At 47.1% G+C, this 26,155-nt stretch overlaps 3 protein-coding genes across 6 annotated transcripts in view; all 3 read left to right on the plus strand.

The window, feature by feature from the left end:
• LOC119976501 overlaps positions 1-26,155 on the plus strand; it is a 188,831-nt gene that overhangs the window by 62,352 nt on the left and 100,324 nt on the right. The window lies entirely within an intron of this gene.
• On the plus strand, positions 5,193-11,684 carry LOC119976339 (zinc-binding protein A33-like). 2 transcript variants are annotated; one of them, XM_038816805.1, is made up of 4 exons: positions 6,105-6,152; positions 6,282-6,304; positions 6,389-6,507; positions 10,506-11,684. In XM_038816805.1, the coding sequence occupies exons 2-4, from the start codon at positions 6,300-6,302 to the stop codon at positions 11,066-11,068; spliced, it is 687 nt and encodes a 228-aa protein (XP_038672733.1). In that variant the 5' UTR covers positions 6,105-6,152; positions 6,282-6,299; the 3' UTR covers positions 11,069-11,684. The 2 variants fall into 2 exon arrangements, with proteins under 2 accessions (XP_038672734.1, XP_038672733.1); XM_038816806.1 differs by lacking the exons at positions 6,105-6,152; positions 6,282-6,304 and adding an exon at positions 5,193-5,263.
• LOC119976332 (zinc-binding protein A33-like) overlaps positions 14,817-26,155 on the plus strand; it is a 31,464-nt gene continuing 20,125 nt past the window's right edge. Inside the window, exons 1-5 of one of the 3 annotated variants that reach the window (XM_038816793.1) lie at positions 14,817-15,282; positions 15,975-16,070; positions 17,028-17,261; positions 18,205-18,227; positions 18,311-18,429. In XM_038816793.1, the coding sequence (XP_038672721.1) occupies positions 14,890-15,282; positions 15,975-16,070; positions 17,028-17,261; positions 18,205-18,227; positions 18,311-18,429 (865 nt within the window). In that variant the 5' untranslated portion in view covers positions 14,817-14,889. The remainder of the gene's footprint in view (positions 15,283-15,974; positions 16,071-17,027; positions 17,262-18,204; positions 18,228-18,310; positions 18,430-26,155) is intronic. The other 2 variants (XM_038816792.1, XM_038816790.1) reach the window with 2 other exon arrangements.

A 26,155-nucleotide genomic window follows, 5' to 3' on the forward strand; every position in this document is an offset into this window, starting at 1 on the left:
GGGGAATGCACATGGTAAGGATTAAGGAGAAATGGGAGGAGGAGTTGGGGGTAGATAGGGGAGTGGGGAATGAGGCGCTGGGCGGGGTGAATTTGATCTTTCGTGAAAGAGTTTCAGACTGGAATCTAATCGAGGGGTTCAGATGGTTTATATATAGAATAATGGATACCTGGGAGTGAGTTACAGACTGGAATCTAATCGAGGGGTTCAGATGGTTTATATATAGAATAATGGATACCTGGGTGTGAGTTACAGACTGGAATCTAATCAAGGGGTTCAGATGGTTTATATATAGAATAATGGATACCTGGGAGTGAGTTACAGACTGGAATCTAATCAAGGGGTTTAGATGGTTTATATATAGAACAGTAAGCAGCACGGCAACACAGTGGTTAGCACTGTTGCTACACAGTTCCAGGGTTCATAGAACATAGAACAGTACAGCACAGAACAGGCCCTTCGGCCCTCGATGTTGTGCCGAGCAATGATCACCCTACTTAAACCCACGTAACCCGTATACCCGTAACCCAACAATCCCCCCATTAACCTTACACTACGGGCAATTTAGCATGGCCAATCCACCTAACCCGCACATCTTTGGACTGTGGGAGGAAACCGGAGCACCCGGAGGAAACCCACGCACACACGGGGAGGACGTGCAGACTCCACACAGACACTGCCCCAGCAGGGAATCGAACCTGGGACCCTGGAGCTGTGAAGCATTGATGCTAACCACCATGCTACCGTGAGGCCCCAGGTTCGATTCCCGGCTGGGTCACTGTCTGTGTGGAGTCTGCACGTCCTCCCTGTGTGTGCGTGGGTTTCCTCCGGGTGCTCCGGTTTCCTCCCACAAGTCTCGAAAGATGTGCTGTTAGGTAATTTTGGACATTCTGAATTCTTCCTCTGTGTACCCGAACAGGCACCTGAATGTGGTGACTAGTGGCTTTTCACAGTAACTTCATTACCGTGTTAATGTAAGCCTACCTGTGACAATAATAAAGAGTATTATTATTATATTTATGGCCTCACTCAAAGTCTCCAACTGAAAAGCAGCTGACTGTGCAAGTGGTCATTCACAGTACTGCCAGCAGATGGCGCCGCTGCTCCATGGAAAGCTCTTCCAGGCAACATGGGGAAAGTGTGGGTCAGGATGAGAGAGATCAAGGGGGGATTTCAGGAAGCGCTTCTTCACACAAAGGTTATAAAACCAAGGTGAGTAAATGTGGTTCAGATACAGATCAGCTGTGAGCTAACTGAATGGTGCAACAGGTTGGAGGGGCTCAATACCCAACACCTTTGTAAAATTATAAACTTTGACATGAGGATCTCAGGATATTTTTAAAAGCTGGGAGACTTGTAAATATTGGGAGACAGAAGGATTTGTGTCTCCATGAAGCAGAGAACGTTTATTTTCATGTATTTTATTCCAAATAAATTCAGTAATACAAAAACAAGCAACCTGGGAACATTCTCCCCAGCACACAATGTTACAATCTGTACAAATGTTTCCATTTTACACATTCCACCCCCCTCGTGATGAACAATTCCTCAAACGTGGCCACCGAAGATCCCCAACTGTTTGGGGATCAGAATCCCCTCCGATATGGGAGTTACTGAGAAATCCAATCGGGAATTCAGGAGAAACATCTTTACCCAGAGCGGGATTAGAATGAGGAGGTCACTGCCGTTCACTAGGAACAGAGCAGGGGACTGGGGGTAAAATAGAGGGAGTGGGTCCTTGCCACCAGTTCAGTGCTGGACTCACTCTGACTGGGTTTGGGGATGGATACGAGGCCCTTGTTTCAGGTGAAGCACCATTTTAAAGTCTGGCCTCGATGGCAGCATTTACACTCACAGTGACTCCCAGTGGGAGTCAATGGAAAGGGATATTGTCCAGAGTGTTCAACAAGAGGCTGATTCACTGTCTCCCATTGAGTGCTGCCACCCCAGTCGAATATCCTATTAATGAGCATCACTGTCTCAGTAACATGTCTTGTGAGATGATCACAAACTGTGGGTGAGGCAATAGCCAGAATCATCTTCACGATTTGTTCAAACTAACAGACGATTAACAAGCGGATGGAGCAGGAGGTGAACAGGAATTTAAAGATGTTATTGGGCAGTCGATATCCCAGCTCCTGATGTGTAAATGTGATCTGGTGGCTGACAGAGCCTGTCCCTTCATCACTCTCCAGTAAATGGAAGCTCAGTCCAGCTAGGATGTGTGTGTCTGTGTGAGGTTCTGTGCGTGTCTGTGTCAGGGTCTGTGTGTGTGAGGGTCTGTGTTTGTGTGTGTCAGGGTCTCGGACTGGGACTGGAGACTCCCCTCAGGCCAATTTCCAGCATTTTGATTCACTACATTTTACATTTATATAGCGCCTTTAATGAAGTAAAACATCCAAAGGGACTCGACAACAGCGTCAATCAGACAACAATATTTGAGACTGAATCTGTTCTTCGAGACGCTTCTCCCCACAGGCAGAGAATGTGCAGCATCTGAGAAATGAGCAGCTCCAACACACCATTGTCCCTGTTCACTCCAGTTACAGAAACTCTGCACCAACTTTCCATCTTCCTGTCCAGAAGCTGATCAGAGAGGTTCCGGCAGGATTGAGGGGGGAAAGATGGGCCCGGATCTGGGAGGGAGAGAGACTCTCCAGGAATTTGGAGAAGGGGAAGGTTGGAGATGGGGGTGGACATGTTCAAAAAGATGTTTTTTGTGAGAATGAGGGTCAGATGGTGACAGGGTGGAGAGAGGATAAGGAGGGGCTCAGGGATCAGATGGATTTGGAAAGGAATTGGGGGGAGGGAGAGGAGAGAAACTAGAGAAAGATGTGGGGGTGAAGGGGGGATGTTTGGTCAGTGGGTTGGAGGGCGGGGCAGGAGGTTAGTAACAGAAACGGCTGTAAGGATGGTCTGGATTTTAACTAATAAAGCCATTGCTGAGTTCCTCACACGGGGGAGTTGAGGGAGGTGGGGAAAGGGGGGAGAGAGTTTTCAAGGGGTGGGTTTGTAGAGAGAGAAGAGAAATAATGTTATAAATCTGACTTTATTAAAATGAGAAAGGCTCCAGACACAATAAAGGGGTCAGTTTGATTTAATTCCAAAGTTGCTGACACTGAGTGTGTCACTGATCACGTGAAGTGAAATCCAGGAAGTGCAGAGCTGAACAGGAATTGACAGTGAAAGAGCTGGAACAGGGAAGGAGAGAGAGACTCTGGGCACTGAGATGGCATCTCCAGATCTCACACAGGAACTAACCTGTCCCATCTGTCTGGAGATATTCACCCACCCGGTGTCTCTGGAATGTGGACATCATTTCTGCAGCTCCTGTATCTCGGAGAGTTGGCAGCCGATCCCGGGAGATGTTTCCTGCCCCCAGTGTCGACAGGTCTTCACCCAGAGGAACGTCAGGCCCGCTCGGACCCTCATTAACATCGTGGAGAAGTTCAGAGAGGTGAAGGTGACACAGCCACAGGAGGAGTTTTACTGTCAGGAACACGAGGAGAAGCTGAAACTCTTCTGTGAAGATGAACACAAAGCGATCTGTGTGGTGTGTGGGATGTCCAGAGCTCATAAGACGCACAGTGTGATCCCAATAAAGGAGGCAGCCCAGATATACAAGGTACTGGATCACTGCTCCTGGCACAGGTAGATGGGGAAGAGGGACAGGGTGGAAGTCACAGAGAGAGAGAGTGTTTGTAGAATGTGGGGAGGGGAAAAGAGGGCAGGAGAGACAGAGATAGGGAAGGGGTGAGGGATGTTGAAAGAGGAGGAGGTTGGAGCAAGTAGAGGATTGATTGAGGAGGGGAATTAACCTGGAGGAGGATAATTGTAATAAACAGAATTAACCCACAGCTTCTACTTTGTTTATTGAGTGTAATCAATCCTGAGAATATCTCCTTCTCTACCTCACTGGTCTAACTCTATTTACAGTAAGAAGTCTTACAACACCAGGTTAAAGTCCAACAGGTTTGTTTCAAACACGAGCTTTCGGAGCACGGCTCCTTCTTCAGGTGAATGGCCGGCATCTCCACATCATGGCTACCATTGACACCGCAAACTGCCGGCTCAAAGTGGACCATTCACCTGAAAAGGAGCCGTGCTCCGAAAGCTCGTGTTTGAAACAAACCTGTTGGACTTTAACCTGGTGTTGTAAGACTTCTTACTGTGCTCACCCCAGTCCAACGCCGGCATCTCCACATCATGGCTGCCATTGACAACTCTATTTAAACACAGCAAACCCCTCCAGAAGGTGACAATGATTGTTTCCTTTGACAAACCCATTTGTGTCCTTTGTGTCTCAGAACAAGTTAGAAACATCATTGGAAACTCTGCAGAAGCAAATGGACCTCAGTCTTCACAGTAAAAGAGAACGAGAGGATGGGATTTTCCACATGATGGTAGGAGAATGTCCTTTAGGCTTTGTGTAAACTTCCCTGTGTTTGTTATTGAGAGTGAGTGAGCTCCTCACACAGTCAGAGAGGGTTTTACTGAATAAAATGCTGCTGCTCCTAAGTACACTGCGGGCTGCTCCCTGAACTGCAATATAAGGGACCGTCTGTAAATTGCAGATTATTATAACAATGTGTAAATGTCTTATTTTCTCTCTCAAGCCAATCCCATCGATTGATGCGATAAATCTTGTCCGTAACTCGCTCCCAGGTATCCATTATTCTATATATAAACCATCTGAACAACTCGATTAGATTCCAGTCTGTAACTCACTCCCAGGTATCCATTATTCTATATATAAACCATCTGCATTCCGCGATTAGATTGCACTCAGTGACTCAGTCCTTGATGCCTATTATTTAATAATAAACTATTGGAATCACTTTACAATGTTTGTTTGTAACTCACTCCCAAATAGCCAATATTCCATCAAACTGTTCAGCCGGCAGTGAGCTGTTATTATTTGTTATCCTTGCTAGATATCAATTTTTATCCCTATATCCCAGTGGACAGAGACCAGGGACACTGGGATTATAAACATTGTTTATTCCGTTCTGTATTCAATCTGTTCCAGGCTGAAGTTGACAGACTGAGAAATGAAATCAACAGTGAATTTGAAAAAATGCACAAGTTCCTGTTTGAGAAGGAGGAGCTGATGAAAGCAGAGTTGGAGAGAAAAAGCAATAAAATATTCGAGGAAATGGAGAACAATTTCTCCAAAACCATGGAGGAAATCTCTTCTCTTGAAGGAGCAATAAGAGATCTTAAATCGAGGCTGGAGGTACAACTGGCCCCAGAGTTCCTCAAGGTACAAAATCTCTTTGTCTTGTCCAGTGAAACATTCCAGAGACGGAGGGCGGGGATTCTAACCTTTAATCTCTGGGATTGGGCAAGGCCTCAATCTGATTGGTTGGATGAGTGTCTCTTTCTGCTGTCAGTAAGGGTCCAATGGGAAATGAGGTAAAATAATCTCAGTGTGATTCCTATACACAGCGTAACCACGGCACTGATTGATGATTGGACTCCGAGAGAGCTGGGCTGGGAACTGGAGATGTTTACACTGCTGCAGATGGATTTCCACTGAGGACGGGGTTAAGATGCGTTGTTAAAGTGGAGTTTGTAGATCTTTATTGAGCTGTGGGTTTTGCTGTTCCTGATCCTGCGAATACTTGATTCAACTGAAGCCTCAGCCAGCAATGGAGTTGGGGTTAATAATGGGGATGGACAAGAGACACAAATTAGAGGATGTCTCGGAGATTTGTGGAGCTGGAGGAGATTACAGAGATAGGGAGGAGTGAGGCCATGGAGAAATTTCAAAATCAATGCGCTGTTTAACTGTGAGCCAATGTCGTTCACCAACCAGAGGGATGATGGAGCTACGGTTATAGGGATAAGAATGGGAGCGGGTGAGTGCAGCACGCCCAGCTGGACAACAGTGGAGAAGCGGTGGAGGAGGATGGTGTGATCGACTGTGTCAAAGGCTGCAGACTGATCGAGACTAATGAGGAGGGAAAGTTTGTAAGGATGGGTTTTTTGGGGGGAGGGGTTAAGATGTTGATTTAAAGGAGAGACAATCCCAGCTAACATGGGGACCAGGGGGGGAGGTTGGGAGATCAGTAGTTTTGGGATTTGGATAGAGGGGACAGGAGGTGGGTCTCATGGACAAGATGAGCCCCGAGAGGGAATGAAAGGAAAAAGTAAATGTTATTTTCTGACTGAAATCTTGGTATCTCGATTCTGTCCCTCTTCATAATTTCTACTCGAGATTTACAACAAGAACTCTTTAATCTGACTCGATCACATCTATTCTGTTTCTTTCCCCTCAGGATATTCAAGACCTGTTGATGAGGTAAGCAGATATAAAGAAACAGCTTTGTGATGTGATCACTGCTGTCTCTCTGACACACACTGATTTCCAGACCTGTTTTTACAGGAGTCAGATGGAGTTTCACAAGCCTGGAACTGTCTCCACTCAGTTACCTGTGGCTATCGCTGGTGAACCATTCAAATATATCAAAGTGTGGAGGGAAATGAGAGCAGTGATTTCACCAGGTATCATTCTCTGTATATTACTGTCTCCCTGCTGTTATCCACGTGATTAATGAGGTTTGACACACTGATGAAATGGTCAGAAGATCAGAAGGAATAAGAACAGGAGTGGTCCCGCCCAGTGAACCTGCTCTGATTTTTGATAAGATCATGTCTGATCTGATTGGGGCCTTTACTCCACTTTACTGCCTGTTCCAGATGACCCTTAACCCCCTTGTTGATCAACAATCTTTCGAAGTCAGCCATGAATCAATGACCCAGCCTCTGCTGCTCTCTGTGGTAGAGAATTCCAAAGACTAATATCCCTCTCCGAGAAGGAATTCCTCCTCATCTCTGTCTTCAATAGAGGCCCCTTCATTTGATGCTGTGTCACCTACACCTCGATTGGCCCAGAGCTCAAACATCCTCCCAGTATCTACCCTGGTGAAGGAATCCCCTCAGAATGTTATGTTTCAATAAGATAACCTCTTATTCTTCTAAACTCCAGTGAGTACAGACCAACCAGCTCAACCTTTCCTCATAAGTCAATCCCTTCATCCCAGGAATCAGCCCAGTGAACCTTCTCTGAACTCTGTCCAATGAGAGTCTCTCCCTCCTGATGTAAGGAGATCAGATCTGAACACAGTACTCAAGCTGCAGTCTCACCAATCCCCTGTAAAGTTGGAGCAAGTCTTCCCTACTTTACACTCCATCCCTTTTCCAATAAAGGCCAACATTCCATTTGTTTTCCTCATTCCTTGCTGTACCTGGACACTAACTTTTAGTGATTGATGTACAAGGTCCCCCAGATCCCTCTGTACTGCAGCTTTCTGCTGTCTCTTTCTATTGAAATAATTTGCTGCTTTTCTATTCTTCCTGCCAAGGTGGGCATCCTCCCATTTTCCCACATTATACTCAATCTGCTAAATCTTTGTCCACTCACTTAACCGGTCTATATCCCTCCGCAGACACTTTGTATCCTCCTCACAACTTCCCAACCTCACTTTGTGGCATCAGAAAATTTGGCTCCAGTATATTCGGTTTCTTCATCCAATCAGGAATATTGATCATAAATAGTTGCATCCCCATCACTGATCAGTAATCTCGGGAATTTGCAAAGATTACAACCAATGAATCCACTTTCTCTCCAGCCCCTCCTTTAAAACCCTGGGATGCAGGACATCAGGTCCAGGGGACAAGTTGTCTTTAATCCCATCGCTTTTCCAGATACTTTTTCTCTGGTGATCATGATTGTTTTAAGTTTGTCCCTCCCTTTCCTTCCTGCTTTTCCTCAACACTGGATGACCCCAGCTGTTGTTCTCTGTATATTGTTGGGTATTTATCTGTCCCCAGATTATAAGAAAATATTTATTTAATGATATTGCCAGTCCTCAGCACAGAGCACCGATTGGTCCCCACATGCCCCGTTGCTAAGACTGATACTCTTCCCCTCACTCCGTATACCAGTTACCATGACTACATTCTGTCCCCCTTCTGTGGCCAAGGACAGGAACTGCCAACTTAGGCAGACTTCACCTTCTGTCTCTCCCTCAGGATTTTGTCTGATAGTAAATGGATTTCAGTTCAGAGAAGTGTGAGGTTAATGTATTGGGAGGGGGAAGATGTGACAAGGGAATAAACAATAAGTGGTAAGATAGTGAGAGGTGTGGAGGAACAGAGGGAGATTTGAGTTTATCTCCACAGATTCAGGACAGGTGGATAAAGTGGTGAAGATAACACACCGGATATTTTGCTGTACTGACCAAGGAATAGAGAATAAGAGCAGGGATGTAATGTCAGAACTTTATTAAACACTAGTTAGTCTACAACTAGAGCACTTTATATCTTTCTGGTCAGTGTGTTGGAGAGGTTACCGAGGAGATTAATGAGGGTGTTGGCGGGTTCAGAGAACTTGAGTTCTGAGTTATGATTGGATAGATTGGGGTTGTTTTCATTGGATCAGAGGAGGCTGAGGGGAGATTTAATTGAGATGTATAAAATTAGGAGTGTCCAGATAGAGTGGAAAGGAAATCCCGAGTCCCATTGCCTCGGGGTCCCTGATCAGGGAGAATAGATACAGGGTAAGAGGGAGGAGGGTTAAAGGGATTATTTTCACACACAATGTGATCTGGATCTAGGACTCTCAGCCTGAAAGGCTGATAGTAGAAACCCTCATAACATTTATAAAGTAATCAGATCTACACTGAAAGTTTTGTAACCAAATGAGATATGGAGCAGAAACTGGAAACCGGGATTGGACTGGAGAATTCTATTTCAGCCGAATCTCACATGTTGCTCTGAAATTGCCTCTTTCTATGAATCCCAGAATATTTACAAAACAGGAGCTGACTATTCGGCCCATTGTATTCCTGCTAGCTCACCCAGGGCCATTCCTTCACCTTTTTCTCTGTAGCTCTGCAGATTTAAGTTCTTCAGTTAATGATTCAATTCCATTTGAAAGCTGTGATTGAATCTGATTCCACCACAGTGCATTCCTGACCCTAAACACTCGCTGTGTGAAAAGGTTTTCCCTCACGCTAATGTGGCTTCTTTTGTCAATCAGTTTAAATTCTGTGTCCTCTGGTTCTCTTCTCTCAGGGGAACCACCTCAGCTTCTCCAATCTGTGTCCGTAACTGAATTTCCTCCTCCCAGGAATCATTGTGGTGAATGTTTCCTGCTCTCTCTCTCTAATGCCCTCACATCCTCCCTCAAAGTGTGTTCCCAGAACAGAGTTGAGGGTTAACCAGTGTTTTATACAGATATAACTTTGTCACTCTATTCTGTGTTAATAAAGCCTAAGATGCTGCATTCTTTATTAACCACTCTCTCTCTCCTTGTCCTGTCACCGCTAATAGTGAAATGATATCCTGTGCATCAAGGTTTAGTTCATTAATTTACATCAGGAAAGTCAGAACCCTTTGAATACCAATGTATATCTATCTTCAGTCTGAACAAGCAACAACTGTCGTTCACCCCATTTCATATCCATGTTGCTACTGTCCTCGTTATTCTGTATATTTTCTATGTTTCTGCCTGTTAGGGTGACTGTTCCCCTGTTGTCACGGAGACCAGGGAACATACGAGGAGGTTAAAGAGCAAAACCGTGTATTGAGATAACTGAAGTTATTTCTCTGTCATTTAGATGTCAATTTTCCACCAGGATCACTCCTTCCAGCTCTACAACCCCTTTGTCCTGACTGAGATCTCGGAGGGGGGTGTAAGGCTGGAGGAGGGGAGCCCACCCCCTTGTCCTGGCTGAGATCTCGGGGGGGGGGGGTGTAGGGCTGGAGGAGGAGAGCTCACCCCCTTGTCCTGGCTGAGATCTCGGAGGGGGGGATGTAGGGCTGGAGGAGGGGAGCCCACCCCCTTGTCCTGGCTGAGATCTCGGAGGGGGGTGTAGGGCTGGAGGAAGTTACAGAGATACTGGCTGGGGGGAATGCCGAATAGACATTTAAGTTTGAGATATGTCTGGGTCAGAAGGCGATGACGGTCAGTGAGATTGGGGTCTTGGGAATGGGGAAGGTGAGGAGGATCACGGGGGCGGGGGGGGGGGGGGGGGTTGGTGATGGGTGTATGGGTCTTGGTGGAAGTTATGACTGTGGACAGCAGAATTTGGATGAGCTCACGCTTCCGTTTCGGGTTCCACGTTGAAAATAAATGAACGCACATCCAGACTCCCCCTTGACTGTTGTGTACAGAGCAGTGAGACAGTTAATGTTTCAATCCCATTCACAAATTGAAAAACGTGTCAACACTGCCCAAAAAATGTCACAACAGGCTGGACACAGGGCGGTGACCGAGTTCCTACAATTTAGCTTGACCGAGGTGTTGTACTGGAGAGAGATCTTTATTCTCAGTAAATTGATGCTGATCTGTGCTGGGTGAATGGAGCTGAGGGAAGGGGGAGGAATTTCTTCAGACACTCTGTCCCTGAGCTTCCACAGTTCCTGGGCTGAGGAAAGTGGTGATGTCCCATCACCGTCTCTACACGTCTCGTCATTCACTCCTGTTTTTCTCACAGTAACAGCTTCCCAATCATGTTCTCTTCCAGTTCCAGCATCTCTCACCCTGGACCCGGAGACAGCACACGATGAACTCATCATTTCCAAGGATCTGACTATTGTGAGGTACGGAAATGAGGAGCCAGATCGACCTGATCATCCCAAAAGATTTGATGAAGTCTTAAATGTTTTGAGCTCCCAGAGTTTCACATCAGGGAGGCACTACTGGGAGGTGGGTCTTGGAAACAAACCTGTCTGGATTGTGGGTGTCTGCAGAGAGTCTGTCAACAGGAAAGGAAACATCACACATTCACCTGAGAATGGATTCTGGGTCATCGCCCGGGTTGAAGACTGCAAATCATTGAAAATCCCGGATGTCATCTCCCAGCTGGAAGTGAAACCCCGGAAGTTGGGAATTTACCTGGATTATGAGGGAGGACAGGTATCATTTTACGATGCTGAGGACATGTCTCACCTGTCCACCTTCACTGACACATTCACCGGGAAACTCTATCCCATCTTTAATCCCTGTAATAATGACTCTGGTGATAACTCTGACCCACTCACACTGCTCTCTGGGTAACACAGTGGGACACGTTTTGGGAGGTCGGAGTTTTAGTGAGAAGCCTGATTCACTGTCTGAACAGCTCATGTTGCCCTGATTCTCTGCTGTGTGCTGTCAGGGGGTGAGTGTGTTTCTGTATTGTTTATTCTGTAAATTTAACTCAGATTCTCCACCCATCCCACTGTCCCGATCTCAATCTAATGGGGCCCATAAACACTGGACTGGATCAAATTTGCCTGAAGGGGGGTCGGAGGAGGGCTTTGAGGTCCGTTGGAGACCGTTCATGGCTAGATTTGAGGAGCTGTTCATGCAGGTGAGGATAGGGGAGGGAGTAAATGGGGGAAAACTGTAGAGACTGTTTACTTTGTTGGATGTGAAGAATATTTTGTTGAATATGTTTGGAACAAAATATATTTTTTCAAAAACACTGGACTTGTATAGAAAGAACCGTAATCTCCTGAATTGTGTTCCAATTGTGGCACAATTCATTGTGAATCTTTATTTTGTTCCCTCCCTTGAATAAATATTTTATTTGAAGACGGGACTGACACCTGGTGTGATTCAGTGAATGAGCAAAGAATGTTTTTTCACTCTTGTAAGGGATGTCGCTGGCTGAGCCCTCATCCCTAATTGCCCTTGACAAGGTGGTGTTGAGCTGCCTTCTTGAACCCGCAGCAGTCCCTGTGGTGTAGGTACACCCACAGTGCTGTTAGGGAGAGAGTTCCAGGATTTTGACCCAGCGACAGTGAAGGAACGGCTGATATGTTTCCAAGTCAGGATGGTGAGTGACTGGAAGGGAACCTCCAGGTGGTGGTATCAGGAATGAGAATATCAGAATAGGTTCCGAAGTAGGACATATAATAGCAATCTTTATTGTCTCAAGTAAGCTTACATTAATACTGCAATGAAATGACTGTGAAAATCCCCTAGTCACCACATTCCGGTGCCTGTTCGGGTACAAGGAGGGAGAATTCAGAATGTCCAAATTACCTAACAGCACGTCTTTTGGGATTTGTGGGAGTAATCTGGAGTGCCCGGAGGAAACCCAAGCAGACACAGGAAGAACGTGCAGACTCTGTACAGACAGTGACCCAAGCCGGGAATCGAACCTGGGACCCTGGTGCCGTGAAGCAACAGTGCTAACCACTGTGCTGTGCCGCCTGGGACCATTCAGTAAGATCCTGTACATGTTTCAATAAGATTATCTCGTATTCTTCTAAACTTCAAAGAATATAGAGCCATTCAACTCATATCGCTCATATCGGAAAACCCTTTCATCCCAAGAATCAATTCCGTGAACCTTCATTGCTTCCTCTAAGGTAAGTATATGTTTTCTCAGGTAAGGAGACTGAAACTGTCCACAGTCCTCCAGCTGTGTCCACACTCAATCCCTGTTACATTGCAGCAAGACTTATTCTCTGATACTTCAACCCCATTGTAATAAAGGCCAAGATACCATTTGCCTCATAATTGTTCACTGTATCTGCTTGTTAACTTTCTCTGCTTCATGGATACACAAATCCCTCTGATTCCCAACATTTAAAACTCATTTTTAAAAAATATCCTGAGATCCTCATGTCAAATTGATAATTTTATCAAAAGGTGTTGGGTATTGAGCCCCTCCAGCCTGTTCCACTATTCAGTTCGCTCACAGCTGGTCTGTATCTGAACCACATTTACTCACCTTCGTTTTATAACCTTTGTGTGAAGAAGCGCTTCCTGAAATCCCCCCTTGATCTCTCTCACCCTGACCCACACTTTCCCCATGTTGGCTGGAAGGGCTTTACATGGAGCAGCGCTGCCCTCTGCTGGCAGTACTGTGAATGACCACTTGAACTGTCCGTTGCCTTTGAACTGGAGGTTCGATTCAGTGAGGACGAGGCCCTTGTTTCAGGTGAAGCAACATTTTAAAGTCTGGGCTCGATGGCAGCATTTACACTCACAGTGACTCCCAGTGGGAGTCAATGGAAAGGGATATTGTCCAGAGTGTTCAACAAGAGGCTGATTCACTGTCTCCCATTGAGTGCTGCCACCCCAGTCGAATATCCTATTAATGAACATCACTGTCTCAGTAACATGTCTTGTGAGATGATGATGTGGCGATGCTGGCATTGGACTAGGGTGAGCACAGTAAGAAGTCTTACAACACCAGGTTAAAGTCCAACAGGTTTGTTTCAAACACGAGCTTTCGGAGCACGGCTCCTTCTTCAGGTGAATGGAAAGGCTTGTTCCAGAAATGTTTATATAGACACAGTCAGAGATGCCCTGCAGGCAATCAAATCATCAAAGATGCAGAGAGAGAGATAACTCCAGGTTAAACACAATTCACACCTCTTTAACCTGGAGTTACCTCTCTCTCTGCATCTTTGATGATTTGATTGCCTGCAGGTGCTCGCATTCCGGGGCATCTCTGACTGTGTCTATATAAACATTTCTGGAACAAGCCTTTCCATTCACCTGAAGAAGGAGCCGTGCTCCGAAAGCTCGTGTTTGAAACAAACCTGTTGGACTTTAACCTGGTGTTGTAAGACTTCTTACTTGTGAGATGATCACAAACTGTCTGCGGGTGAGGCAGCCAACAGCAGAATCAGCTTCACGATTTGTTCAAACTAACAGAAGATTAACAAGCGGATGGAGCAGGAGGTGAACAGGAATTTAAAAATGTTATTGGGCAGTCAATGTCCCAGTTCCTGATGTGTAAATGTGATCTGGTGGCTGACAGAGCCTGTCCCTTCATCACTCTCCAATAAATGGAAGCTCTGCACAGCTAGGGTGCGTGTGTGTGTGTGTGTGTGTGTGTGTCAGGGTCTGTGTTTGCATGTGTGTGTGTCTGTGTCTGTGTGTATGTGTCAGGGTCTCTGTCTGTCTCTGTGTGTGTGAAGGTCTGTGTTTGTGTGTGTCAGGGTCTCGGACTGGGACTGGAGATTTCCCTCAGGACAGTTTCCAGCACAAACACTTTGATTGAGTCCGAGGCAACAACAAGTTACATTTATATAGCGCCTTCAATGCAGGAAAACATCCAAAGGGACTCGACAGCAGCGTTAATCAGACAACAATATTTGAGACTGAATCTGTTCTTCGAGACGCTTCTCCCCACAGGCAGAGAATGTGTAGCATCTGAGAAATGAGCAGCTCCAACACACCATTGTTCCTGTTCACTCCAGTTACAGAAACTCTGCACCAACTTTCCATCTTCCTGTCCAGAAGCTGATCAGAGAGGTTCCGGCAGGATTGAGGGGGGAAAGATGGGCCCGGATTTGGGAGGGAGAGAGAGACTCTCCAGGAATTTGGAGAACAAGGGGGAGGTTGGAGATGGGGGTGGACATGTTCAAAAGATGTTTTTTTATCAGAATGAGGGTCAGATGGTGACAGGGTGGAGAGAGGATAAGTAGGGGCTCAGGGATCAGATGGATTTGGAAAGGACTTGAGGGAGAGAGAGGAGAGAAACTAGAGAAAGATGTGGGGGTGAAGGGGGGATGTTTGGTCAGTGGGTTGGGGGGCAGGAGGTTAGTAACAGAAACAGCTGTAAGGATGGTCTGGATTGTAACTAAGAAAGCCATTGCTGAGTTCCTCACACGGGGGGAGGTGGGGAAAGGGGAGAGAGTTTTCAAGGGTTGGGTTTGTAGAGAGAGAAGAGCAATAATGTTATAAATCTGACTTTATAAAAGTGAAAAAGGCTCCAGACACAATAAAGGGGTCAGTTTGATTTAATTCCAAAGTTGCTGACACTGAGTGTGTCACTGATCACGTGAAGTGAAATCCAGGAAGTGCAGAGCTGAACCGGAATTGACAGTGAAAGAGCTGGAACAGGGAAGGAGAGAGAGACTCTGGGCACTGAGATGGCATCTCCAGATCTCACACAGGAACTAACCTGTCCCATCTGTCTGGAGATATTCACCCACCCGGTGTCTCTGGAATGTGGACATCATTTCTGCAGCTCCTGCATCTCCCAGAGTTGGCAGAAGGTCCCGGGAGATGTTTCCTGCCCCCAGTGTCGCCAGGTCTTCACCCAGAGGAACGTCAGGCCCGCTCGGACCCTGAGTAACGTCGTGGAGAAGTTCAGAGAGGTGAAGGTGACACAGCCACAGGAGGAGTTTTACTGTCAGGAACACGAGGAGAAGCTGAAACTCTTCTGTGAAGTGGAGCAGAGAGCGATCTGTGTGGACTGCTGGAGTTCAGAACATCAAACTCACAAAGATTTACATATCAAAGAGGCTGTTCACATATACAAGGTATTGGATTTCTGCTGCTGGCAAAGGGAGACAGGGAAGAGGTGAGGAATATAGGGAGGGCTGTACAATGTGGGGGGGGGGATGGGGCAAGAGGGTGTGGGGTAGGGACAGGGAGGGGGAGGGGGTGAGGGCAGGAGCGAGTGGGGTAGGGACATGGGGAGGGAGAGGGGAGGGCAGGAGGGAGTGGGGTAGGGACGTGGAGGGTGCGAGGGGTGATGGCGGAGACATCTTTAAAGATGAACACAAAGCGATCTGTCTGGTGTGTGGGATGTCCAGAGCTCATAAGATGCACAGTGTGATCCCAATAAAGGAGGCAGCCCAGATATACAAGGTACTGGATCACTGCTACTGGCACAGGTAGATGGGGAAGAGGGACAGGGTGTAAGTCACAGAGAGAGAGTGTTTGTAGAATGCGGGGAGGGGAAGAAAGGGCAGGAGAGGCGGGGTAGGTAAGGGGAGAAGGTTGGAGCGAGTAGAGGATTGATTGAGGAGGGGAATTAACCTGGAGGAGGATAATTGCAATAAACAGAATTAACCCACAGCTTCTACTTTGTTTATTGAGTGTAATCAATCCTGAGAATATCTCCTTCTCTACTTCACTGGCCTCACTCTATTTAAACACAGAAAACCCCTCCAGAAGGTGACAATGATTGTTTCCTTTGACAAACCAATTTGTGTCCTTTCTATCTCAGAACAAGTTAGAAACATCATTGGAAACTCTGCAGAAGCAAATGGACCTCAGTCTTCACAGTAAAAGAGAACGAGAGGATGGGATTTTCCACATGAAGGTAGGAGAATGTCCTTTAGGCTTTGTGTAAACTTCCCTGTGTTTGTTATTGAGAGTGAGTCAGCTTCTCACACAGTCAGAGAGAGAGTTTTACTGAATAAAATGCTGCTGCTCCAAAGTACACTGCGGACTGCTCCCTGAACTGCAATATAAGGGAGCGTCTGTAAATTGCAGATTATTATAACAATATGTAAATGTATTATTTCAATCCAATCCCATCTATTGATCAAATAAATCTTGTCTGCCACTCACTCCGATGTATCCATTATTCTATATATAAACCATCTGAACCCCTCGATTAGATTCCAGTCTGTAACTCACTCCCAGATATCCATTATTCTAAATATAATCCATCTGATCACCTCGATTATATTCCAGTCTGTAACTCACTTCCAGGCATCCATTATTGATACATAAACCATCTGAACCCCTCGATTAGATTCCAGTCTGTAACTCACTCCCAGGTATCCATTATTCTATATATACACCATCTGACCCCCTCGATTAGCTTCCAGTCTGTAACTCACTCACAGGGATCCATTATTCTATATATACACCATCTGAACCCCTCAATTAGATTCCAGTCCATAACTCACTCCCAGGTATCCATTATTCTATATATAAACCATCTGAACCCCTCGATTAGATTCCAGTCTGTAACTCACTCCCAGATATCCATTATTCTATATATAAACCATCAGCATTCCGCGATTAGATTCCACTCAATGACTCAGTCCTTGATGTCTATTATTTAACAATAAACTATTGGAATCATGTAATCATGTTTGTAACTCAGTCCCACATAGCCAAAGTTCCATCAAACTGTTCAGCCGGCAGTGAGCTGTTATTATTTGTTATCCTTGCTGGATATTTTTATCCCTATATCCCAGTGGACAGAGACCAGGGGCACTGGGATTATAAACGTTGTTTATTCCGTTCTGTATTCAATCTGTTCCAGGCTGAAGTTGACAGATTGAGAAATGAAATCAACAGTGAATTTGAAAAGATGTACAAGTTCCTGTTTGAGAAGCAGGAGCTGATGAAAGCAGAGTTGGAGAGAAAAAGTAATAAAATGTTCGAGGAAATGGAGAACAATTTAACCAAAACCATGGATGAAATGTATTCTCTTGAAGCAGCAATAAGAGATCTTAAATCGAGGCTGGAGGTACAAGAGGCCCCAGAGTTCCTCAAGGTACAAAATCTCTTTGTCTTGTCCAGTGAAACATTCGAGACACTGAGGGCGGGCCCTCTGACCTTTAACCTCTGGGATTGGATTAGGCCTCAGTCTGATTGGTTGGATAAGTGTCTCTTTCTGCTGTCAGTAAGGGTCCAATGGGAAATGAGGTGAGATAATCTCAGTGTGATTCCTATACACAGCGTAACCACGGCACTGATTGATGATTGGACTCAGAGAGAGCTGGGCTGGGAACTGGAGAGGTTTACACTGCTGCAGATGGAGTTCCACTGAGGACGGGGTTAAGATGCTTTGTTAAAGTGGAGTTGGTAGATCTTTATTGAGCTGTGGGTTTTGCTGTTCCTGATCCTGCGAACGCTTGATTCAATTTAAGCCTCACCCAGCAAAAGTATTGGGATTAATATCGAGGATGGAGAAGAGACACAAATTAGAGGATGTCTCGGAGGGTTGCGGAACTGGAGGAGATTACAGAGATAGGGAGGAGTGAGGCCATGGAGGAATTTGAAACAAGGATGAGAAATTTCAAAATCAATGTTATTTAACCGGGAGCCCATGTAGTTCACCAACCACAGGGGTGATGGAGCTACGGTTATAGGGATAAGAACTGGTGAGGGCAGAACACCCAGCTGGATAACAGTGGAGAGGCGATGGAGGAGGATGGTGTGATCGACCGTGTCAAAGGCTGCAGAATGATCAAGAATAATGAGGAGGGAAAGTTTGTAAGGATGGGTTTTTTGATGAGAGGAGTGAAGATGTAGATTTAAATGAGAGAGGGACAACAACTGAAGAGATGAAACAGTTTACAATCCCAGCTAACTTGGGGGCCAGGAGATCTTGGTCTATCGATTCTGTCCCTCTTCATAATTTCTACTCGGGATTTACAGCAACAGGAACTCTTTAATCTGACTCGATCATATCTATTCTGTTTCTTTCCCATCAGGATATTCAAGACCTGTTGATGAGGTAAGCAGAAAAAAGAAACAGTTTTGTGATGTGATCACTGCTGTCTCTCTAACACACACTGATTTCCAGACCTGCTTTTACAGGAGTCAGATGGTGTTTCACAAGCCTGGAACTGTCTCCACTCAGTTACCTGTGGCTATCGCTGGTGAACCATTCAAATATATCAAAGTGTGGAGGGAAATGAGAGCAGTGATTTCACCAGGTATCATTCTCTGTATATTACTGTCTCCCTGCTGTTATCCACGTGATTAATGAGGTTTGACACACTGATGAAATGATCATAAGATCAGAAGGAATAAGAACAGGAGTGGTCCAGCCCAGTGAACCTGCTCTGATTTTTGATCAGATCATGTCTGATCTGATTGGGGCCTTTACTCCACTTTCCTGCCTGTCCCAGATGACCCTTCACCCCCTTGTTGATCAACAATCTATGGAACTCGGTCATGAATCAATGACCCAGCCTCTGCTGCTCTCTGTGGTAGAGAATTCCAAAGACTAATATCCCTCTCCAAGAAGGAATTCCTCCTCATCTCTGTCTTCAATAGAGGCCCCTTCATTTGATGCTGTGTCACCTACACCGTGATTGGCCCAGAGATCAAACTTCCTCCCAGTATCTACCCTGGTGAAGGAATCCCCTCAGAATGTTATGTTTCAATAAGATAACCTCCTGATGTAAGGAGATCAGATCTGAACACAGTACTCAAGCTGCAGTCTCACCAATCCCCTGTAAAGTTGGAGCAAGTCTTCCCTACTTTACACTCCATCCCTTTTCCAATAAAGCCCAACATTCCATTTGTTTTCCTCATTCCTTGCTGCACCTGGACACTAACTTTTAGTGATTGATGTACAAGGTCCCCCAGATCCCTCTGTACTGCAGCATTCTGCTGTCTCTTTCTATTGAAATAATTTGCTGCTTTTCTATTCTTCCTGCCAAGGTGGACAACCTCCCATTTTCCCACATTATACTCCATCTGCTAAATCTTTGCCCACTCACTTAACCAGTCTATATCCCTCCGCAGACACTTTGTATCCACCTCACAACTTCCCGATCTCACTTTGTGGCATCAGAAAATTTGGCTCCAGCATATTCGGTTTCCTCATCCAATCAGGAATATTGATCATAAATAGTTGCTGATCAGTAATCTCGGGAATTTGGAAAGATTACAACCAATCCAGCAGAAGGCAGCAGAGCAGACCTTCTGATTGGCTGTTCCGGGGAGAATTGCATACGAGCAGTGCGGTCAGCGTAAGTTGAAGGTGTACCTGCGCAAGTGACCCGAGGAGTTCGAGGGAAGGCAAGCATCTAGCAGAGGGCAGTAGAGCAGAACTTCTGATTGGCTGTTCTGGGGAGATTTGAATATGTGCAGTGCGGTCAGCGTAAGTTGAAGCTGCACTTGCGCAAGTGACCCGAGGATTTTGAGGGCAGGCAAGCACCCAGCAGAGCAGAGCTTCTGATTGGCTGTTCCGGGGAGATGTGCATAGGTGCAGTGCGGTCAGCGTAAGTTGAAGGTGTACCTGCGCAAGTGACCCAAGGAGTTTGAGGTAAGACAAGCATCCAGCAGAGGGCAGCAGAGCTTCTGATTGGCTGTTCTGGGGAGATTTGCAGACGTGCGGTCAGCGTAAGTTGAAGGTGTACCTGCGCAAGTGACCCGAGGAGTTCGAGGGAAGGAAAGCATCCAGCAGAGGGCAGCAGAGCAGAGCTTCTGATTGGCTGTTTCAAGGAGATTTACATACGTGCAGTGTGGTCAGCGTAAGTTGAAGATGTACCTGCGCAAGTGACCTGAGGAGTTTGAGGGAAGACAAGCATCCGGCAGAGGGCAGCAGAGCTGAGCTTCTGATTGGCTGTTCCGGGGAGATTTGCATACGTGCAGTGCGGTCAGCGTAAGTTGAAGGTGTACCTGCGCAAGTGACCCGAGGAGTTAGAGGGAAGGCAAGCAGCCAGCAGAGGGCAGCAGAGCAGAGCTTCTGATTGGCTGTTCCAGAGAGATTTGCATATCTGCAGTGCGGTCAGTGTAAGTTGAAGGTGTACCTGCGCAAGTGACCTGAGGTGTTCGAGGGAAGGCAAGCATCTAGCAGAGGGTAGCAGAGCAGAGCTTCTGACTGGCTGTTCCGGGGAGGTTTGCATACATGCAGTGCGGTCAGCGTAAGTTGAAGGTGTACCTGCGCAAGTGACCTGAGGGAGTTTGAGGGAAGGCAAGCATCCAGCAGAGGCCAGCAGAGCAGAGCTTCTGATTGGCTGTTTGGGGGAGATTTGCATACGTGCAGTGCAGTCAGCGTAAATTGAAGGTGTACCTGCGCAAGTGACCCGAAGAGTTTGAGGGAAGGCAAGCATCCAGCAGAGGGCAGCAGAGCTTCTGATTGGCTGTTTCAGGGAGATTTGCATACCTGCAGTGTGGTCAGCGTAAGTTGAAGGTGCACCTGCGCAAGTGACCTGAGGTGTTCGAGGGAAGGCAAGCATCCAGCAGAGGGCAGCAGAGCAGAGCTTCTGACTGGCTGTTCCGGGGATATTTGCATACGTGCAGAGCGGTCAGCGTAATTTGAAGTTGTACCTGCGCAAGTGACCCAAGGTGTTAGAGCGAACGCAAGCATCCAGCAGAGGGCAGCAGAGCAGAGCTTCTGATTGGCTCTTCCGGGGAGATTGGCATACGTGCAGTGCGGTCAGCGTAAATTGAAGGTGTACCTGCCCAAATGTCCCGAGGAGTTCGAGGGAAGGCAAGCATCCAGCAGAGGGCAGCAGAGCAGAGCTTCTGATTGGCTGTTCTGGGGAGATTTGCATACGTGCAGTGCTGTCAGCGGAAGTTGAAGGTGTACCTGCGCAAGTGACCCGAGGAGTTCGAGGGAAGGCTAGCAGAGCAGAGGGCAGCAGAGCAGCGCTTCTGATTGGCTGTTCCGGGGATATTTGCATACGTGCAGTGCGGTCAACGTAAGTTGAAAGTGTACCTGCGAAAGTGACCGGAGGAGTTCGAGGGAAGGCAAGCATCCAGCAGAGGGCAGCAGAGCAGACCTTCTGATTGGCTGTTCCGGGGAGATTTGCATACGTGCAGTGCGGTCAGCGTAAGTTGAAGGTGTACCTGCGCAAGTAACCCGAGGAGTTCGAGGGAAGGCAAGCATCCAGCAGAGCTGAGCTTCTGATTGGCTGTTCCGGGGAGATTTGAATACATGCAGTACGGTCAGCGTAAGTTGAAAGTGTACCTGCGAAAATGACCAGAGGAGTTCGAGGGAAGGCAAGCATCCAGCAGAGGGAAGCAGAGCAGAGCTTCTGATTCGCAGTTCTGGAGAGATTTGAATACGTGCAGTGCGGTCAGCGTAAGTTGAAGGTGTACCTGCACAAGTGACCGATGAGTTCGAGGGAAGGCAAGCATCCAGCAGAGGGAAGCAGAGGGCAGCAGAGCAGAGCTTCTGATTGGCTGCCCCGGGGAGATTTGCATACGTGCAGTGCGGTCAGCGTAAGTTGAAGGTGTACCTGCGCAAGTGACCCGAGGAGTTCGAGGGAAGGCAAGCAGAGCAGAGGGCAGCAGAGCAGCGCTTCTGATTGGCTGTTCCGGGGAGATTTGCATACGTGCAGTGCGGTCAACGTAAGTTGAAAGTGTACCTGCGAAAGTGACCGGAGGAGTTCGAGGGAAGGCAAGCATCCAGCAGAGGGCAGCAGAGCAGAGCTCCTGATTGGCTGTTCCGGGGAGATTTGCATACGTGCAGAGCGGTCCGCGTAATTTGAAGTTGTACCTGCGCAAGTGACCCAAGGTGTTAGAGCGAACGCAAGCATCCAGCAGAGGGCAGCAGAGTAGAGCTTCTGATTGGCTCTTCCGGGGAGATTGGCATACGTGCAGTGCGGTCAGCGTAAGTTGAAGGTGTACCTGCACAAGTAACCCGAGGAGTTCGAGGGAAGGCAAGCATCCAGCAGAGCTGAGCTTCTGATTGGCTGTTCTGGGGAGATTTGAATACATGCAGTGCGGTCAGCGTAAGTTGAAGGTGAACCTGCGAAAATGACCAGTGGAGTTCGAGGGAAGGCAAGCATCCAGCAGAGGGCAGCAGAGCAGAGCTTCTGATTGGCTGTTCCGGGGAGATTTGCATACGTGCAGTGCGGTCAGCGTAAGTTGAAGATGTGCTTGCGCAAGTGACCCGAGGATTTCAAGGGAAGGCAAGCATCCAGCAGAGGGCAGCAGTGCAGAGCTTCTGATTGGCTGTTCTGGGGAGATTTGCATACGTGCAGTACGGTCAGCGTAAGTAGAAGGTGGTTTGTGAAGGGGTTGTGTCGAGTGACACCTTTACCCGAAACACTACTTACGTCGAGTCTCTCACCCATCCTCCTCCTCTAACCAAAAAAAAGAGTTCTGACCGTCGGAATGCTACACTAACAAGTTTTTTTTGTTTTTTTGTTTTCAGTAGTTGGGAAGTTAGTTCAGTGGGAATGGAGGTTAGGGCAGTTGAATGTTCCTCATGCAGAATGTGGGAGGAAAGGGTCACCTCGAGTGTCCCTGCTGACTACATCTGCGGGAAGTGCACTCAACTCCAGCTCATCGAGAACCGCGTTAGGGACCTGGAGCTGGATGAACTTCGGATCATTCGGGAGGAGGAGGGGGTTATTGAGAGGAGTTATAGGGAGGTAGTCACACCTCAGGTAAAAGACGAAGGTAGATGGGTTACCGTCAGGGGAGAGAGAGGGAACCGGCAGGCAGTGCAGGGATCCCCTGTGGTAGTTCCCCTCTATAACAAGTATACCGTTTTGGATACTGTTGCGGGGGACGACTTACCAATGGTAAGCAATGGGGCACAGGTCTCTGGCACAGAGTCTGTCCCTGTTGCTCAGAAGGGAAGGGAGAAGAGGAACAGAGCACTTGTCATTGGGGACTCCATAGTTAGAGGAACAGACAGGAGGTCCTGTGGGAACGAAAGAGACTCACGGTTGGTGTGTTGCCTCCCAGGTGCCAGGGTTCGTGATGTCTCTGATCATGTTTTTGGGATCCTTAAGGGGGAGGGGGAGCAGCCCCAAGTCGTGGTCCACATAGGTACCAACGACATAGGTAGGAAGAGAGATGGGGATTTGAGACAGAAATTCAGGGAGCTAGGGTGGAAGCTGAGAGCTAGAACAAACAGAGTTGTTATCTCTGGGTTGTTACCCGTGCCACGTGCTAGCAAAGTGAGAAATAAGGAGAGAGAGGAGTTGAACACGTGGCTATAGGGATGGTGCAGGAGGGAGGGTTTTGGTTTCCTGGATAATTGGGGCTCATTCTGGGGTAGGTGGGACCTCTACAAACAGGATGGTCTTCACCTGAACCAGAGGGGTACCAATATCCTGGGGGGGAGATTTGCTAGTGCTCTTCGGGGGGGTTTAAACTAATTCAGCAGGGGGATGGGAACCTAAATTGTAGTCCCAGTGTACAGGATGTTGAGAGTAGTGAGGTCAGGGATAGGGTTAAAAGTTCAAAAGAGGGCACCGGCAAGCAAGACGCTGGTTTGAAGTTTGTCTACTTCAACGCCAGGAGTATCCGGAATAAGGTGGGTGAGCTTGCAGCATGGGTTGGTACCTGGGATCTCGATGTTGTGGCGATTTCGGAAACATGGGTAGAGCAGGGACAGGAATGGTTTTTGCAGGTTCCAGGATGGTAAAAGAGGGGGGTGGGCGGGTGGCATTGTTAATCAAGGAAAGTATTACGGCGGTAGAAAGGACGTTTGAGGACTCGTCTACTGAGGTAGTATGGGCCGAGGTTAGGAACAGGAGAGGAGAGGTCACCCTGTTGGGAGTTGTCTATAGACCTCCGAATAGTTCCAGAGATGTAGAGGAAAGGATTGCAAAGATGATTTGCAAAGATGGGGGGGTTTTAACTAATTCAGCAGGGGCATGGGAACCTGGATTGTAGTTTTGGGGTACGGGAGATTGAGAGTATAGAGGTCAGGAGCACAGATTTGACTTCGCAGGAGGGTGCCAGTGTTCAGGTAGGTAGTTTGAAGTGTGTCTACTTCAATGCCAGGAGTATACGAAATAAGGTAGGGGAACTGGCAGCATGGGTTGGTACCTGGGACTTCGATGTTGTGGCCATTCAGAGACATGGATAGAGCAGGGACAGGAATGGTTGTTGCAGGTTCCGGGCTTTAGGTGTTTTAATAAGCTCAGAAAGGGGGGCAAAAGAGGGGGAGATGTGGCGCTGCTAGTCAAGGACAGTATTACGGTGGCGGAAAGGATGCTAGATGGGGACTCTTCTTCCGAGGTAGTATGGGCTGAGGTTAGAAACAGGATAGGAGAGGTCACCCTGTTGGGAGTTTTCTATAGGCCACCTAATAGTTCTAGGGATGTAGAGGAAAGGATGGCGAAGATGATTCTGGAAAAGAGCGAAAGTAACAGGGTAGTTAGTTATGGGAGACTTTAACTTTCCAAATATTGACTGGAAAAGATATAGTTCGAGTACATTAGATGGGTCGTTCTTTGTACAATGTGTGCAGGAGGGTTTCCTGACACAATATGTTGACAGGCCAACAAGAGGCGAGGCCACATTGGATTTGGTTTTGGGTAATGAACCAGGCCAGGTGTTAGATCTGGAGGTAGGTGAGCACTTTGGAAACAGTGACCACAATTTGGTGACCTTTACATTAGTGATGGAAAGGGATAAGTATACCCCGCAGGGCAAGAGTTATAGCTGGGGGAAGGGCAATTATGATGCCATTAGACATGACTTAGGATGTGTAGGTTGGAGTAGGCTGCAAGGGTTGGGCACACTGGATATGTGGAGCTTGTTCAAGGAACAGCTATTGCATGTTCTTGATAAGTACGTACCAGTCAGGCAGGGAGGAAGGGGTCGAGCGAGGGAACCGTGGTTTACCAAAGAAGTGGAATCTCTTGTTAAGAGGAAGAAGGAGGCCTATGTGAAGATGAGGCGTGAAGTTTCAGTTGGGGCGCTTGATAGTTACAAGAAAGCGAGGAAGGATCTAAAGAGAGAGCTAAGACGAGCAAGGAGGGGACATGAGAAGTCTTTGGCAGGTAGGATCAAGGAAAACCCAAAAGCTTTCTATAGGTATGTCAGGAATACAAGAATGACTAGGGTAAGAGTAGGGCCAGTCAAGGACAGTGGTGGGAAGTTGTGTGTGGAGGCTGAGGAGATAAGCGAGATACTAAATGAATACTTTTCGTCAGTATTCACTCAGGAAAAAGATAATATTGTGGAGGAGAATGCTGAGACCCAGGCTATTAGAATAGATGGCATTGAGGTGCGTAGGGAAGAAGTGTTGGAAATTCTGGACAAGGTGAAAATAGATAAGTCCCCGGGGCCTGATGGGATTTATCCTAGGATTCTCTGGGAAGCCAGGGAAGAGATTGCTGAGCCTTTGGCTTTGATTTTTATGTCATCATTGGCTACAGGAATAGTGCCAGAGGATTGGAGGGTAGCAAATGTGGTCCCTTTGTTCAAGAAGGGGAGTAGAGATAACCCAGGTAACTACAGGCCGGTGAGCCTAACGTCTGTGGTGGGTAAAGTCTTGGAGAGGATTATAAAAGATACGATTTATAATCATCTAGATAGGAATAATATGATTAGGGATAGTCAGCATGGTTTTGTGAAGGGTAGGTCATGCCTCACAAACCTTATCGAGTTCTTTGAGAAGGTGACTGAACAGGTAGACGAGGGTAGAGCAGTTGATGTGGTGTATATGGATTTCAGTAAAGCGTTTGATAAGGTTCCCCACGGTCGGCTATTGCAGAAAATACGGAGGCTGGGGATTGAGGGTGATTTAGAGATGTGGATCAGAAATTGGCTAGTTGAAAGAAGACAGAGAGTGGTAGTTGATGGGAAATGTTCAGAATGGAGTTCAGTTACGAGTGGCGTACCACATGGATCTGTTCTGGGGCCGTTGCTGTTTGTCATTTTTATAAATGACCTAGAGGAAGGCGCAGAAGGATGGGTGAGTAAATTTGCAGATGACATTAAAGTCGGTGGAGT

The sequence above is a fragment of the Scyliorhinus canicula genome, chromosome 13 (genome assembly GCF_902713615.1).
Source record: "Scyliorhinus canicula chromosome 13, sScyCan1.1, whole genome shotgun sequence".
NCBI lineage: Eukaryota > Metazoa > Chordata > Chondrichthyes > Carcharhiniformes > Scyliorhinidae > Scyliorhinus > Scyliorhinus canicula.